This window comes from Ipomoea triloba, chromosome 6, assembly GCF_003576645.1.
Source record: "Ipomoea triloba cultivar NCNSP0323 chromosome 6, ASM357664v1".
NCBI classification, from domain to species: Eukaryota; Viridiplantae; Streptophyta; class Magnoliopsida; order Solanales; family Convolvulaceae; genus Ipomoea; species Ipomoea triloba.
In genome coordinates this window covers 25,186,863-25,200,500 of record NC_044921.1, presented here as the reverse complement: position 1 = coordinate 25,200,500, position 13,638 = coordinate 25,186,863, and the positions used below count along the sequence as shown (strand labels likewise).

General features: G+C 35.4%; 3 protein-coding genes across 3 annotated transcripts; all 3 read left to right on the top strand.

Annotated features, from left to right (window-relative positions):
• The first annotated feature begins 1,139 nt into the window (after positions 1-1,139).
• Positions 1,140-3,436, top strand: LOC116023315 (dihydrofolate reductase-like). Its single transcript, XM_031264306.1, has 5 exons — positions 1,140-1,637; positions 1,748-1,846; positions 2,001-2,042; positions 2,433-2,664; positions 3,109-3,436. Exons 1-5 carry the CDS (start codon positions 1,398-1,400, stop codon positions 3,204-3,206), a joined length of 711 nt encoding a protein of 236 aa, XP_031120166.1. The 5' UTR covers positions 1,140-1,397; the 3' UTR covers positions 3,207-3,436.
• Positions 3,437-4,179: 743 nt separating this feature from the next.
• Positions 4,180-5,963, top strand: LOC116023314 (dihydrofolate reductase-like). The gene is made up of 5 exons (XM_031264305.1): positions 4,180-4,530; positions 4,647-4,745; positions 4,911-4,952; positions 5,422-5,653; positions 5,745-5,963. Exons 1-5 carry the CDS (start codon positions 4,291-4,293, stop codon positions 5,840-5,842), a joined length of 711 nt encoding a protein of 236 aa, XP_031120165.1. The 5' UTR covers positions 4,180-4,290; the 3' UTR covers positions 5,843-5,963.
• Positions 5,964-7,738: 1,775 nt separating this feature from the next.
• Positions 7,739-9,685, top strand: LOC116021626 (GEM-like protein 1). The gene is made up of 4 exons (XM_031262075.1): positions 7,739-8,156; positions 8,493-8,594; positions 8,844-9,115; positions 9,238-9,685. Exons 1-4 carry the CDS (start codon positions 7,859-7,861, stop codon positions 9,412-9,414), a joined length of 849 nt encoding a protein of 282 aa, XP_031117935.1. The 5' UTR covers positions 7,739-7,858; the 3' UTR covers positions 9,415-9,685.
• The last annotated feature ends 3,953 nt before the right edge of the window (positions 9,686-13,638 follow it).

The following is a 13,638-nucleotide window of genomic DNA, read 5'->3' as shown; positions in this document are numbered from 1 at the left end:
GGGGGGGGGGGGGGGGGGGGGGGGGGGGGGGGGGGGGGGGGGGGGGGGGGGGGGGGGGGGGGGGGGGGGGGGGGGGGGGGGGGGGGGGGGGGGGGGGGGGGGGGGGGGGGGGGGGGGGGGGGGGGGGGGGGGGGGGGGGGGGGGGTTTAACAACAGTGCATGATAACGAAACGCCGGGTAGTTGTACATTTGTAGTTTCATATTACTTTTCCATTAATAAATAGATGAATTGCTCTTGCTCTTCTAAATATTTTACAAACATAGCATTTATATAAACAATCAAGACCAACTTTTGATTATTTCACACGCTAAAGTACATGTTTTCTAGCTCATGGCATCATAAAATGTGTCTACACAAATCTCCAAGTTGTTAATTTTAACCAGTTCAACCACTTCACAACTCATATATACACGTACACTAGTACAGTAAAGATAAACACGCAAGCACCAACAATTATCTTCTATGAAACCTGACCACTTGCACACCCCTTGGTCTAGCAACACCTTTCTCCAAGTTTTGAAATACCAACCATTGACACAAATCAACCGATCAATCAGAACTTTAATTGCCTCAATACCACATCACACTCTTGCATTGCACACTTGCACCCTAGCACCCTAATGTCATGTGCAATGTTTGACTTGTCCCACTCCTTTATCCAAAAATTTCAAACCTTGACCACTTGGCATAGATCCAACTACTCATCGGACTATGAGGCTCGATTTCATGACCTCTCATAAGGAAAAGTCACTACATGTCATCTGAATACAATGTAAAGTTATAATAAACTTAATCTCTAAATAGATTTTCAATATAATTGGTGTAAAAGAATTAATATCAACCACTAGTTAATAAAAAGGGTATTCAGCAACTATTAAACTTCCAATGTGTTTGCTTTGATACCAAACATGAAGAAATCGACCAATGAAAGATCCAATACATTTTTTTTTAAAGCAAATAAGTTAAAACATCATCCTACATAAACAAATAAGTAAAAACATCATCGTACATAATCAAATTAAGTAAAAACATCATCGTACATACAAATAAAACTTAAATTTAAGGTCTACATATACAATAAATTTTCGTAGGGAACATCTCTTCTTTTCTTCTCCCAAGAGATTTCTACTCCCATGATTTGCATAACTTCCAGACATCATGTTACACGCAATGAGAAAACAATGGTGCCCATGGCCAGTGCGTGTAAGTTAAGGTGCCATTAACTATGTTAAAAACGTGGTGTTAATCTTTCAGGTCAAAAATCCCATCTTTAACCATTCTTGGCTTCTTGCCGCCCTCCCCAGCACCGCAGACTTTGGAACCTTCTACCTCTTATAAATACAGAAATTAGTTTCTGGGTTTCATCCAAAAACGGAGGAAAACTCATAAAGAAACGATGGGAAGCTTAGCAAACAACGTTGTAAGTAATAATCCGAGGAAGCCCAGGTTTCTTTGCCTCCATGGGTTCAGGACCAGCGCCGAGATTCTCAAGAAGCAGGTGGTCGGGAAATGGAATCCGGCCGTGGTGGAGAAACTGGACCTTGTGTTTTTAGATGCGCCCTTTCCTTGCCAAGGAAAATCCGATGTGGAGGGATTGTTTGATCCTCCTTATTATGAGTGGTTCCAGTTCAACAAGGTCTGATCTTTTTTCTTTATTCTTGTTGGGTTTTCAGTTTTCACATTTGTTATAAACTTTACTTTAGTATCAGATGGGAAGTTATATATGTTTTGGTTGTTGGGTTTCAGGATTTAACAGAATATCAGAACTTTGATGAGTGTGTTGAATACATAGAGGATTACATGATAAAGCATGGACCTTTTGATGGTCTTCTTGGTTTCTCCCAGGTTAGTCTTGTTCCTGCAATATTGATGGGTGTTTTTGGTTAACGTTGCTAAGATGAAGGGAAGAAATTGGATAAAAATTGTGTGAAAGATATGAACTTTGAACAGGAAATGTTAATCTCTGATTTGGGTTTTATTTTTTTGTTTAACAATTTAGGGTGCAATTCTGTCAGGAGCATTGCCTGGATTACAAGAGAAGGTATGTAAATGCCACTATGGTCCTATTTGATAACATAGTTAGCTCGCTTATCAGTCAATTTTGACTTGTTTGATTGACTTCATTAAACAATCAATCAATACCCGAGTTTGATTAATTAGTTTTTTTTTTAACAATTTGTTGCTCAACAGCTTTTTGAGAAAGTCATTATACATGTAATCAGTTATTAGCTAACGGTTAATTTATCAAATATCTTTTTACAATCAGTTAATGTTATCAAGTAGTCAAGCGCACTAACCCAATCAGCTAACAGCTATTTATCGAGCACCACCTTAATTTTCGAACTGATTTGATTGTGTATTGTAGCAAATTAAAGTTGATTGGTTGTTGTAAACCAGTGGTGATCATGGCAATGGTCCTCTTTGGCTGCAGGGTGTGGCTTTGAAAAAGGTTCCCAAGATCAAATATCTCATAATAATTGGCGGAGCAATAGTGAAGGACAAAGAAGTTGCAGAAATGGCATATGCTTCACCAGTTTCATGCCCTTCTGTTCATTTCATAGGGAAGGAAGATTTCCTCAGGGAGCCTGGGCTGCACCTCATAGAATCATGTGTTGATCCCTTAGTCATTCATCATCCTAAGGGCCACACAATCCCTCGGTTTGGTAAGTGATTCGAATTCTCTCTGTGTAGTGTGTTTAAACTTTTAATCCATAAGGCTATTTTTATCCCTTAATACTCTTTCACTTTTGAAAGTGAGTCTTATTCTCTCATTATCCAATTTGCAATTCATTTCCTATTCACACTATATCCCTACAAATTCAATTGACTTTCTAAAGTAAATCTCAATATCACATCAATTTAAAATATTAACTCAAAACTATAAAAAAAATAATAATAATAAAAAATAAAAGTACTACATGGCAGCTTTTGCTGCCATTTTGCAGCAATGGCTGCCCTTAGCAAGTTTGCTAAAACAATTTATGTGGCAAATAAGATAATAAAAAAATATTTTTTCTTTTGACGACCTCAACTAGCAAGTGCCTCATTTGCTGGGTTAAGGACATCATAAGGAACACATTTTTCAATTAATGCTTTTTTGTTGACAGATGAGAAAGGGTTGGAAGATATGCTTTCTTTTGTGGAGAGGATTCAGAAGGAGATCAACATGGCAGACGAGCAGATTGAAAAACAGATTGTGTCTTAAGGTCTGTTTGGAAAGCAGGAAAATGATTTTTGAAAAATGAGTCATTTTTCAGAAAATATTTTCCTTTCTTGTGTTTGATTGCAAAGCATAAAACTGTGTTTGTGTGTCTGGTTCATTTTCCAGAAAATGGGTAGGAAAATGAATAAAATTGTATAATTAAATATTTTAAATAATTTGTTTAAATATAACAACATTTATAATAACAATTTCCAGTATATATTTATATATTATATGCTCAACACAAAGTCACAAATGTCATATTAATTACAAATAGTGTTTGCCAACATTTTTTTTTTTGAAAATAAACCTCGGAATATATTAAATCAAAGTTTCAATACAAGAAGGAATAGAGGATAACCAACTACGAAGACCAGCTTGAGAACTGGCGGCTCTTGCCAAAGCATGAGCGAGCTTATTCACTTATCGAGGGATAAATTGAATAGATACTTCATCAAATTAAAGTATCTTTTAAACATATTTCAATGGGCTTTGATGACCATTCGCGTTGACCAATGGTTAAGGCTCTTGGAGTAGACATAGAGAACTTAACATCAAGCACATGGTCAAGGAGATGAAGTGTAGAGGACTTTGTGCTTTGTTAAAGATACGATGAGGACTTTGCACATGAGTAAAAATAAGTGTAAATGACTTTGCACTTAATATGGTGATACGTAGTCAAAGATATATATAAACCTTAACACCTATAACTTAATTGTTGAATTTAGAGAACTTAACACTTAACACTTTATTAAAAAAAAAGAAAAACAAAAACACTTGACACTTAATACACATCATGTTTCACGCAATGAGAAAACAATGGTGCCAACGGCCAGTGCGTGTAAGTTAAGGTGACATTAACTATGTTAAAAGCGTGGTCTAAGTCATTCAGTGCGCGACCTGCTTTAACTTTTCAGGTCAAAAATCCCATCTTTAAGCACGAGCCACGAAACCACAGCCCAACCAAAAATCCATTCTTGCAGCCCTCCCCAGCACCGCGTAGACTTTGGAACCTTCTACCTCCTATAAATACACAAATTAATTTCTGGGTTTCCTCCAAAAACGGAGGAAAAGTGATAGGGAAACAATGGGAAGCTTAGCAAACAACGTTGTAAGTAATAATCCGAGGAAACCCAGGTTTCTTTGCCTCCATGGATTCAGAACCAGCGCCGAGATTCTCAAGAAACAGGTGGTCGGGAAATGGAATCCGGCCGTGGTGGAGAAACTGGACCTTGTGTTTGTAGATGCGCCGTTTCCCTGCCAGGGAAAATCTGATGTGGAGGGATTGTTCGATCCTCCTTATTATGAGTGGTTCCAGTTCAACAAGGTCTGATCTTTTCCCTTTATTCTTGTTGGGTTTTCACCTTTTTTCTCTGAACTTTACTTTAGTGTTGGATTTGGAATTTATGTATGTTTTGGTTGTTTTTCAATTTTGGGTTTCAGGATTTCACAGAATATGAGAACTTTGATGAGTGTCTTGAGTACATAGAGGATTACATGATAAAGCATGGACCTTTTGATGGTCTTCTAGGTTTCTCCCAGGTTAGTCTTGTTCCTGCAATATTGATGGGTGTTTTTGATTAATGTTGCTAAGATGAAGGGAAGAAATTGGATAAAAATTCTGTGAAAGATATGAACTTTGAACAGGAAATGTTATCCTCATCAAACTCTGATTTGGGTTTTATTTTCTTTTGTCTAACAATTTAGGGTGCAATTCTGTCAGCAGCATTGCCTGGATTACAAGAGAAGGTATGTACAGGCCACTGACTTTATTCCCTACCAGGAGTAGTTAGAATTTTTCATCAGTTTTTGACTACTAGTGATCAGTAAGACTAGGTCCGGTTTGATAACATAGTTAGCTTCAGTCAATTTTGACTTGTTTGACTGACTTGGTCAAATAGTTAATATGAGTATTTGATTAATTAGTTTTAGTATGAGAATGTCATTTTGCATGTAATCAGCTATGAGTTAATGACTATTTACCAAAAATCTTTCTATGATCAACTAATGTTATCAAGTAGTCAATCCTATTAACTCATGTCAGTTAACAACTATTTACCAAACACCACCTGTATTTTGGAACAGAGAATTCTAAGTTTATGGCTGCTTTTGGGTGGTCAAAACTGGAGAGTTTTTTGACTGTGTAGTGTAGCAAATTAAAGTTGATTGGTTGTTGTAAACCAGTGGTGATCATGGCAATGGTCTTGTTTGGCTGCAGGGTGTGGCTTTGAACAAGGTTCCCAAGATCAAATATCTCATAATAATTGGAGGAGCAAAAATGAGGAACAAAGAAATTGCAGAAATGGCATATGCTTCACCAGTTTCATGCCCTTCTGTTCATTTCATAGGAAAGGAAGATTTCCTCAGGGAGCCTGGTCTGCAGCTCATAGAATCATGTGTTGATCCCTTAGTCATTCATCATCCTAAGGGCCACACAATCCCGCGATTTGGTTAGTCATCTGATCATTTCATCCGTGTAATCTGTTTAAACTTTTAATCGATACATAACACATTTTTCAATTAATGATCTTTCGTTGACAGACGAGAAAGGGTTGGAAGATATGCTTTCTTTTGTGGAGAGGATACAGAAGGAGATTAACATGGCAGAAGAGCAGATTGAAGAACAGATTGTGTGTTAGTATTCCATCTTGGAACATTATTTGTATTTTGCTGTGTCTGGTCATATAATGGCCATACCATATTGTAACAAAAAACTTAGCCATAAATGATACGGAGTATGATATTGGCTTATACCGGAAACTTTGCGAGGACCACTGCATTAACATTAGAGTAAATGTGATCAAATTAAGAGTCAAAGACTAAATGTGGTTGTTGGTTTTAATGCGATTGAACCAAAATAAACCATATTAATCATGCCTTAAGACTTTTTTAATGAAAAATTATAATGTGAAAGTACATAATTGAACATGCTTACAAAGTCTTTCATGATTGGCAATAAATATGAGAGCATCCACATCTTTCTCACGATGTCTTTTAATAGGTTTTGGTGACCATTTGCGTTGACCAAGGGTTATTTAAGTCTTTAAAAACTTGCTATGCGAATTGCGAGATTAAGGACAAAGTGTAGAAGACTTTGTACTTTGTTGAAGACATAATGAGGAATTTGTACATGAGCGAAAATATATGTAAATGACGTTACACCTGACACCTAGTCAAAGATATACGTAAAGGACTTGATACTAGTAACCTAACCGCCAAATATAGAGAGCTTAACACTTGACACTTGTTAAGAAAAATAAAAAAAATTGTCTACGTGTATCCCATCTTTCATGATTATATCCTGTAATCTAACCCACAAACATAGAGAGCTTAACACTTGTTAAAAAAACATAGAACATTGTCTAACCGTATTCCATCGTTCATAATTATATCATGTAATTTAATCGCCAAATATAGAGAACTTAACACTTGACACTTGTTAAGAAAAACTTAAAAAATTGTCTAACCGTATGACCGTATCTCATATTTCATAATTATATCTTGTAATCTAATCGTCAAACATGAAGAATTTAACAATTGACACTTGTTAAGAAAAACATTAAAATTATCTAATCCTCATCTTTCACGATTATATTCAATAATAATGTAAAACTAAAAGTGAAACTTTTTCAAAATTATTTCTCTTATAATTATTAAATCATTTTAGTCCATCTATTCCTTAGTCGCGTCATTTTGCCTGCTATAAACCGCAAATGATATTCCTCCAAGTGGTCTCATTATATGTCGCCGACATTAATGTTATTATTATATATATATAAATCTAATAGGCGTCGTACTATGTAAAAACACATAAATTGACAAACACGTCTAATATATTCATTTTACAAATAATCACTACTTTATAATGACAAAAAAAAAAAAATTAAATTTTAATCTTACCATTATCGTCGGTATGAGACTCCAAAAAATCTTTAGTTCAATTACCACAAACTTATACGAATAAATTCAACAAAAAAAAAATCAACAAATTAAATTGCAATATTTTAAATAATAATTTCTTGCCAAATTTGTTTTTTTTTTTAAAGATTATTCTTAATTTTTATATATTCAATATCATCCACCGTACGCGTAGACACGATTTGGACGGTCGAAGAATAAATGAAGAAAAGAATCCACAGAGCCTCATATACGTTTCCTTTTATAATTAAAAAATAACAATATTTTATTTTAAAAAATCTTTTAATATCATATCAAGTATCTTATTCTCAACGTATTAACACATTGTGATCCAAATCCATGACATCTCATTTAGGAGAACCACTTTGTGATACTAAACTGAGAGTCAATTTTATAATTTTATATAATTGTATATAATTGATTTTTGACATTGTAATTACATTAACAGTCATGTTTTTCAAAAAAAAAAAACAATCATGAGTAATTGACGAGAATCGTGTTTTAATTAAGAATAATTTTGATTAATCGTGTTTCAACGTCCTTAAACGACAAGTAACGGCTAATTCAATAAATTTACATTTTTGTACATATATATACACGACTTGTTGTTTCCGCCTTGTCTTCAATCCTCGCTGGCATCTTCAGAGAGAGAGAGAGAGAACTTTCTGGAATCCCGAATTCTCCGTCCTGCCACGAAATCTATAGGCCCAAAATCGTCAACGTTTTAGCCATACGTTATGAGCTCTGACCAGACTCCGGCGCCGGCGGCCGATCATTCCCAAACTCATCCCCCAAAATCGGAACCCCAATCTCACTCCTCCGACTACGCTCCCTACCCCAAGCTCGACCCGAACGACACCGTTCCGGTCTCCCTTTCCTCAGATCCTCCCCTGCAGCAGCAGCAGCAACCTAGGTCACCGCCGGCAGCCGGAGGCCCCGCCCCTATCGCCGGCAACGCCGCTACCACCATGCCATCCGAATCCAACCCTTACGTCTCCCCTGCTCCCGCATCCGGACCTGGTGCCTCCGTTAAAAGTGAGCGCATTTCCCGTTATTTATGAACCCTAAATCTTTGTTTCCTCTGTGTTGAGCATATAATACATAAATATAAATGTTCAATCCAACTATCAGTTTAGGGTTTTAGTTGAGACTGAAGTTTCAATTTGGCCCATAACTATCAGTTTAGCCTTTTGACATGTTTCAATTTTCTGTTCATTATATCGATTTGAATAGAAATTGGCACAGGATGGTTTGATATTAATATCAAATTATTTGAGTTTCTTTAATTTTATCTATAGGAAATAGCTGTTAATTGGTGTGGTTTAATTGAAAAACTTATGTTTTATGCATTATTGCTTTGTTATTTGCCAGATACAATGGATACAATGAAGGAAGTGTTAGGAAAATGGGGAAAGAAGGCCGTTGAGGCAACAAAGAAGGGCCAGGATCTTGCTGGGAATATGTGGCAGCATTGTAAGTCTTACCATTTTACAAATCAAAATATTCTCTGTTTCCCTGAATTAATCTTCAGTTTCATATTGTGTTTGTAATTTGCTGATTGATAGTTGAAGAAGCTGTTTATTTTATAGTACCTTTGCATTTTTATGTGATTCTGTGTTTAAAGATGGACACTTTGCCTTGTCTAGTCTACAAATCATTTGCGATTACTCTATAATTCTTCAAGAAATGATAAACAAAAGATACTGACTTTGCGTTGATCAGTGAAAACTGGTCCAAGCATGACTGATGCTGCAGTTGGGAGACTTGCTCAGGGAACGAAGATTTTGACAGAAGGTGGCTATGAGAAAGTCTTCAGGCAAACATTTGAGACTGTTCCTGAGGAGAAACTGTTGAAGGCCTACGCGTGCTACTTATCCACTTCTGCTGGCCCCGTAATGGGACTTCTTTACTTGTCTTCTGCAAAAATAGCGTTCTGTAGCGACAGTCCTCTGTCTTATAAAGTTGGCGAGCAAACACAATGGAGTTATTACAAGGTTTGTGCAAATATCATCCGTCTCGCCATTTATCTAGCCCTCTAGGCTCTAGACGTAGTTGTTTCAAGCATTCTCATTACTATAGTTGAACCATATATAACAATTGCATTCTTATTTGTTAGGTGGTCCTTCCAATCCATCAGCTGAAAGCAGTTAATCCATCAGCGAGCAAAGTAAATCCAGCTGAGAAGTTCATCCAAATTATCTCTGTCGACAATCACGAGTTTTGGTTCATGGGATTCGTAAACTATGATAATGCTGTCAAGAGTTTGCAAGGCATTTTGAGTGGAGATTCATAGCCAGATCACCCTCTGCATTTCATGTCAGCAGATGAGTGTGTGGTATATACTTGTGTGTGCTGTTAGTATTCTTATACATCATATGTGATACTGCATTTGAGTTTGGGCATTTCCATATATAATTTATTTAATTTACAAGTTAAGGATTGTTGTTGTAGTGTATATGTGGTTTCAGACCATCTGACATTGCAATATATGAATGGTTCTTTATTGTGAGTTGAGCTACTGTAAATAATTTTCTTTTACTTAAAGATTGGTCAGGAGTTCAAAATCCCTTCTTGTATGCAAAAATCAATATGACCAGCACTTTATTCAACTGGGTTTGCACGGTGTGGACAAGAATTTTTTTTTTTTTTTTTTTTTTGTTTTAAGGAAAATGCAAATTCATTACTTATCAATCCTCATCTCCTTTAGTCATTTCATAAAACGGAGATTAATCTGAGTATATCACAGACTTAAAGATGCCATTTATAGTTAGGGTTTCCTCATTTCACCTTGTGGTTTAACCAAAATAATAAGATTTGAATGTATATTTCTGCATAACCTGTAAAGGTATTTACAATTTCAAATTTATCTCTATAACTATCAATATGGATCTTGATATTGGGCTTAATTAAGGTACAGTTTGTTATACCTGGGCCAAATATTGCCAAACAAAGTTTTGGCCCAATTGTAGAAATGAACATCAATGCATATAGGAAATGTACTGCACTAGATTGGCACACATGAATTGTTTGGCCTAATTTGAACTTCTTGATAGAAAAATTTTGAAATTTGGGATTTTGGACTCTGGGATGCTAGGAATTAGTGATATCGGTTAGGTTTAAGGATCAAATTAATTTGATGAGTAATGAAACAATCAATCGTTATATCGCAGATTGAGGTTCACTATGCTATTATAGATCTTGTTTAGATTATATATTTCAGTTAACAATAAAATGTAATTTGCACGAAAATTAATCATTTCTGTGTTTAGTAAGACTTCAAACGGTGGCGAAGTATAAATTCATAGACTCCTATTGTTAAGTCGGAAAAAGAACTACGACATTTCATCCACACCTCATGAGCGGTAGACTTTGATTTGCAATAGAGAAAAAAGGAGAAATTATATTGAGGCAGAAGATGGTCCAGTGGTGGTGCAGAGGATTCAGTGTTGTGGGAAGATAATGAGAGGAATCCATGGTAATAAGAATGCAAATCTTTGGCAATCAAACAGAGAATATGATAATTTAGCACAAAAAGGCTGCCAAAAGAGCACCTTAATGGAATTCAGACTCTGCACCTTTTCTTCCGTCTTGTCAATATCTTTGTTTCCTTCCCCCACCCCCACCTTCACCCCTTCATCATATTTTCAAATTTCTACGTTTAAAAAAAAAAAAAAAAAACTTTGACATTCTTGATATGAGCGGACCACTTAAGAACAACTTAAAAATTTAATTACCAGATAATAAATTCATAACATTAATTAGTATATAATCTAAGTATCCTAGTTTGGCCAAACTAATTCCTAGACTCCATCGTATATAAGTCCACTCCTAAGAGCATCTTCAATTGTTGATTTTTACAAGGTTTTTCATATGCAAAAACTTCTGGATGATTTTTAAATAAATGTAGAGTGTGATTTTTGAATAGATTAATATATTTTCTCCTACAAACACTGAATTTTTGTCCCCCCTGGCTAACAAAGAAAACACAGATGCCGCGCTCATTGTCGCGTGAGCATCACTATCGCGCCCAGCTAAGCGCGTAAACAGACTTAATTTTTTATTTTTCTTTTTCGTGTCAGGGGTTTTTTTTTTTTTTTCCCTCTACTCTCTCCCTCTTACATAGCTATAACAAAAACCAGCAAAAAGTCAAACATATTAAGGATGCTCTTATAGTTGATCCAACACCAAACTATACATTTCTACTCATAGACAATGCAACTCTTCAGTCTAACTCGGGGAGTTCCATCTCCAGATTGTCTGTGGCGGGGTGTGTATATTTGTGTATACGAATATAATAATATAATATATTATAAAAAGAAAAAGAAAGCAAATGTAGGAGTGGTAGTTAGATAATGTAGGAGAGAATATAATTGAATTGAAGTACGTAGAAAAGATGGATCGGAAATGGTTGCGTTAATATAATGTTCCCTGGCAGCTGACATGCATGAAGAAGGAGAAGAAGCTAAGGGCGCACATACATCAGACGACGACGTACAGCACAGTGGCCGGGCTGCCTACCTGTCACCCCATCACGTCAGACGTCCTCTCATCCCCCACCTCCATTAGCTTCATTTGGACTCACTCACATGTTCATCTGCACTCGATCACTTTATTATTATTATTATGAAAATGAAAATTATATATGGGCATATATAAAGTCGAGAATATAAACCTAACAATCTTGTACCAAAAGAAAACCCAGGAATCAATCGTGTTAACCGTGTTAATTTTGACTTTGAAAATTTCTTGACAACAACTCAATCCATATTGAAAGGATTGGAATATAATTCGTGACCCTGAGACACATAGCTTTGTGATGCAAAAGTCAAAGTGAAATAGGATGCAGGTGAGAGGAAGTAATTACAACCACGTTAATCAGATTGTTGGATTGATAACTACAAGGTTCAAGGTTTGACTTTCATCAGTGCGAGTTGCCTATTAGCCTATATGATTTGAATCAATTACCCAACCAACTATGAACAACCTAGGTTGGTCCTGGTTTACTGCTTTTGCGCCTTTTGCTGGCTATGGTTAAAAGTGAAATAATTTACAATAGCATTGGAAATTGCAAAGTGGGTTTGATACATACAAGCTAAGTAGCACAATTTGAAATTGAAATCTTGATAATTAAATATTATAAGTATGTTACAAATCATGCAATTTGCCTTTTATCACAAGGTTTTAGGGGTGAGGCAATGAATAACCATCAAAATTATTTTTCTTTATGGAGTCCTTATATTATAAAGCTTATTATAATAATATTGTCCAAAGACTTAGTTTGAAGCATCATCATGAAGGGAAAGTACATGGAGTATAATTTTCTTAGGGCATGCCTACACATAATGGCATCCAAATGCCTATATAAGGACATTTCTTAGGGCTGCATTATTAAAAATAAAGATTTTCTAAATCTTCTCAATCTCAACAAGTCTATATGTAAATGTATACCATCATTGACCAAAACAAAGCCAATTATGGTGTAACATAGCCACTTGTTTCTAGTATTTTTAACATATTCCATTGAAAAATAATTAACCGAAGTCTCAAATTATTATACATTTTAATTTAACGCATCTAAATTGTACCTTTATGTGCACACAAGAGTCCAACCTCAGACTAAATTGTTGGAGCTCATCTCCAAATTGTCTGTACATAGGAGCCTAACCTAGCATGCCGTTGGAAGTGAGTTTCAAGTGCAACTGTTTTTCCACTAAATCACTATTCTAAGACTAAACTAGCTATCTCGATAAGTGAAAATATGTTATTCGTATTAAATTTCGAGCATCATAAAATAATAAAATAATTTACAGGGCATTTGTCAACATTTAATTTCCCCAGCCGACATCAACATAAAATTCTTTAAAAATAGGAATGGTCTTAGGTATATGTAATCTTTAATGTAGTTTTTTTATGTCAATGTTTGGTTGTTAGTGAATAAATAATTGACATCAATTCTTAGTTTCTACTGATGGGCCCTTTGTATTAAGGGAAATTAATTATGGGATTTAGGCAGAATATACTATATGGAAGTCATATTATACAGTACTCCGAACAGTCGAATGAAAACCCAATATTTTCTGCCACACGCAATCCGATATTGATGTTTGAAATTTTTCCACTACAGATTTTCTGATAATAGTTGCATATTTTTCCTATCATATATGTAATAACCTACAACCAGATAGAAGAGTTGTAACCACGACATGTTTGACCGAGAAGGTACGTGTTGACAAGAATCAAACTCATATAACCTTCTGGTACTAAAATAATATAATGTTTCATTCATTCAGCCACCATTTTCAGAGCATTGTACATACTAAGCATTTTGTTTCTTTTGATTGGTTGTCATTATTCACAATATCAAATTCTTATAAAGAATTTTAACTAAATTATTACCGAATATCATTGAAAGTAATATTTTTAAATAAATAAGGGATTTAAATTAAATTTGTTACACATTTATCCAAACGAAAAAAAAAAACATGCATGGACTAGGAAAAAGTAAAAAAATCATTCA

Excerpts from the sequence above, each read along its gene's own strand:
- LOC116021626 (XM_031262075.1), top strand. The coding sequence starts at position 7,859 with ATGAGCTCTGACCAGACTCCGGCGCCGGCGGCCGATCATTCCCAAACT. Across the intron at positions 8,157-8,492 it reads ACCTGGTGCCTCCGTTAAAA|ATACAATGGATACAATGAAG; the intron begins GTGAGCGCATTT and ends GTTATTTGCCAG. Across the intron at positions 8,595-8,843 it reads TGGGAATATGTGGCAGCATT|TGAAAACTGGTCCAAGCATG; the intron begins GTAAGTCTTACC and ends TGCGTTGATCAG.
- LOC116023314 (XM_031264305.1), top strand. The coding sequence starts at position 4,291 with ATGGGAAGCTTAGCAAACAACGTTGTAAGTAATAATCCGAGGAAACCC. Across the intron at positions 4,746-4,910 it reads GTCTTCTAGGTTTCTCCCAG|GGTGCAATTCTGTCAGCAGC; the intron begins GTTAGTCTTGTT and ends CTAACAATTTAG. Across the intron at positions 5,654-5,744 it reads CCACACAATCCCGCGATTTG|ACGAGAAAGGGTTGGAAGAT; the intron begins GTTAGTCATCTG and ends TTTCGTTGACAG.
- LOC116023315 (XM_031264306.1), top strand. The coding sequence starts at position 1,398 with ATGGGAAGCTTAGCAAACAACGTTGTAAGTAATAATCCGAGGAAGCCC. Across the intron at positions 1,847-2,000 it reads GTCTTCTTGGTTTCTCCCAG|GGTGCAATTCTGTCAGGAGC; the intron begins GTTAGTCTTGTT and ends TTAACAATTTAG. Across the intron at positions 2,043-2,432 it reads TGCCTGGATTACAAGAGAAG|GGTGTGGCTTTGAAAAAGGT; the intron begins GTATGTAAATGC and ends CTTTGGCTGCAG.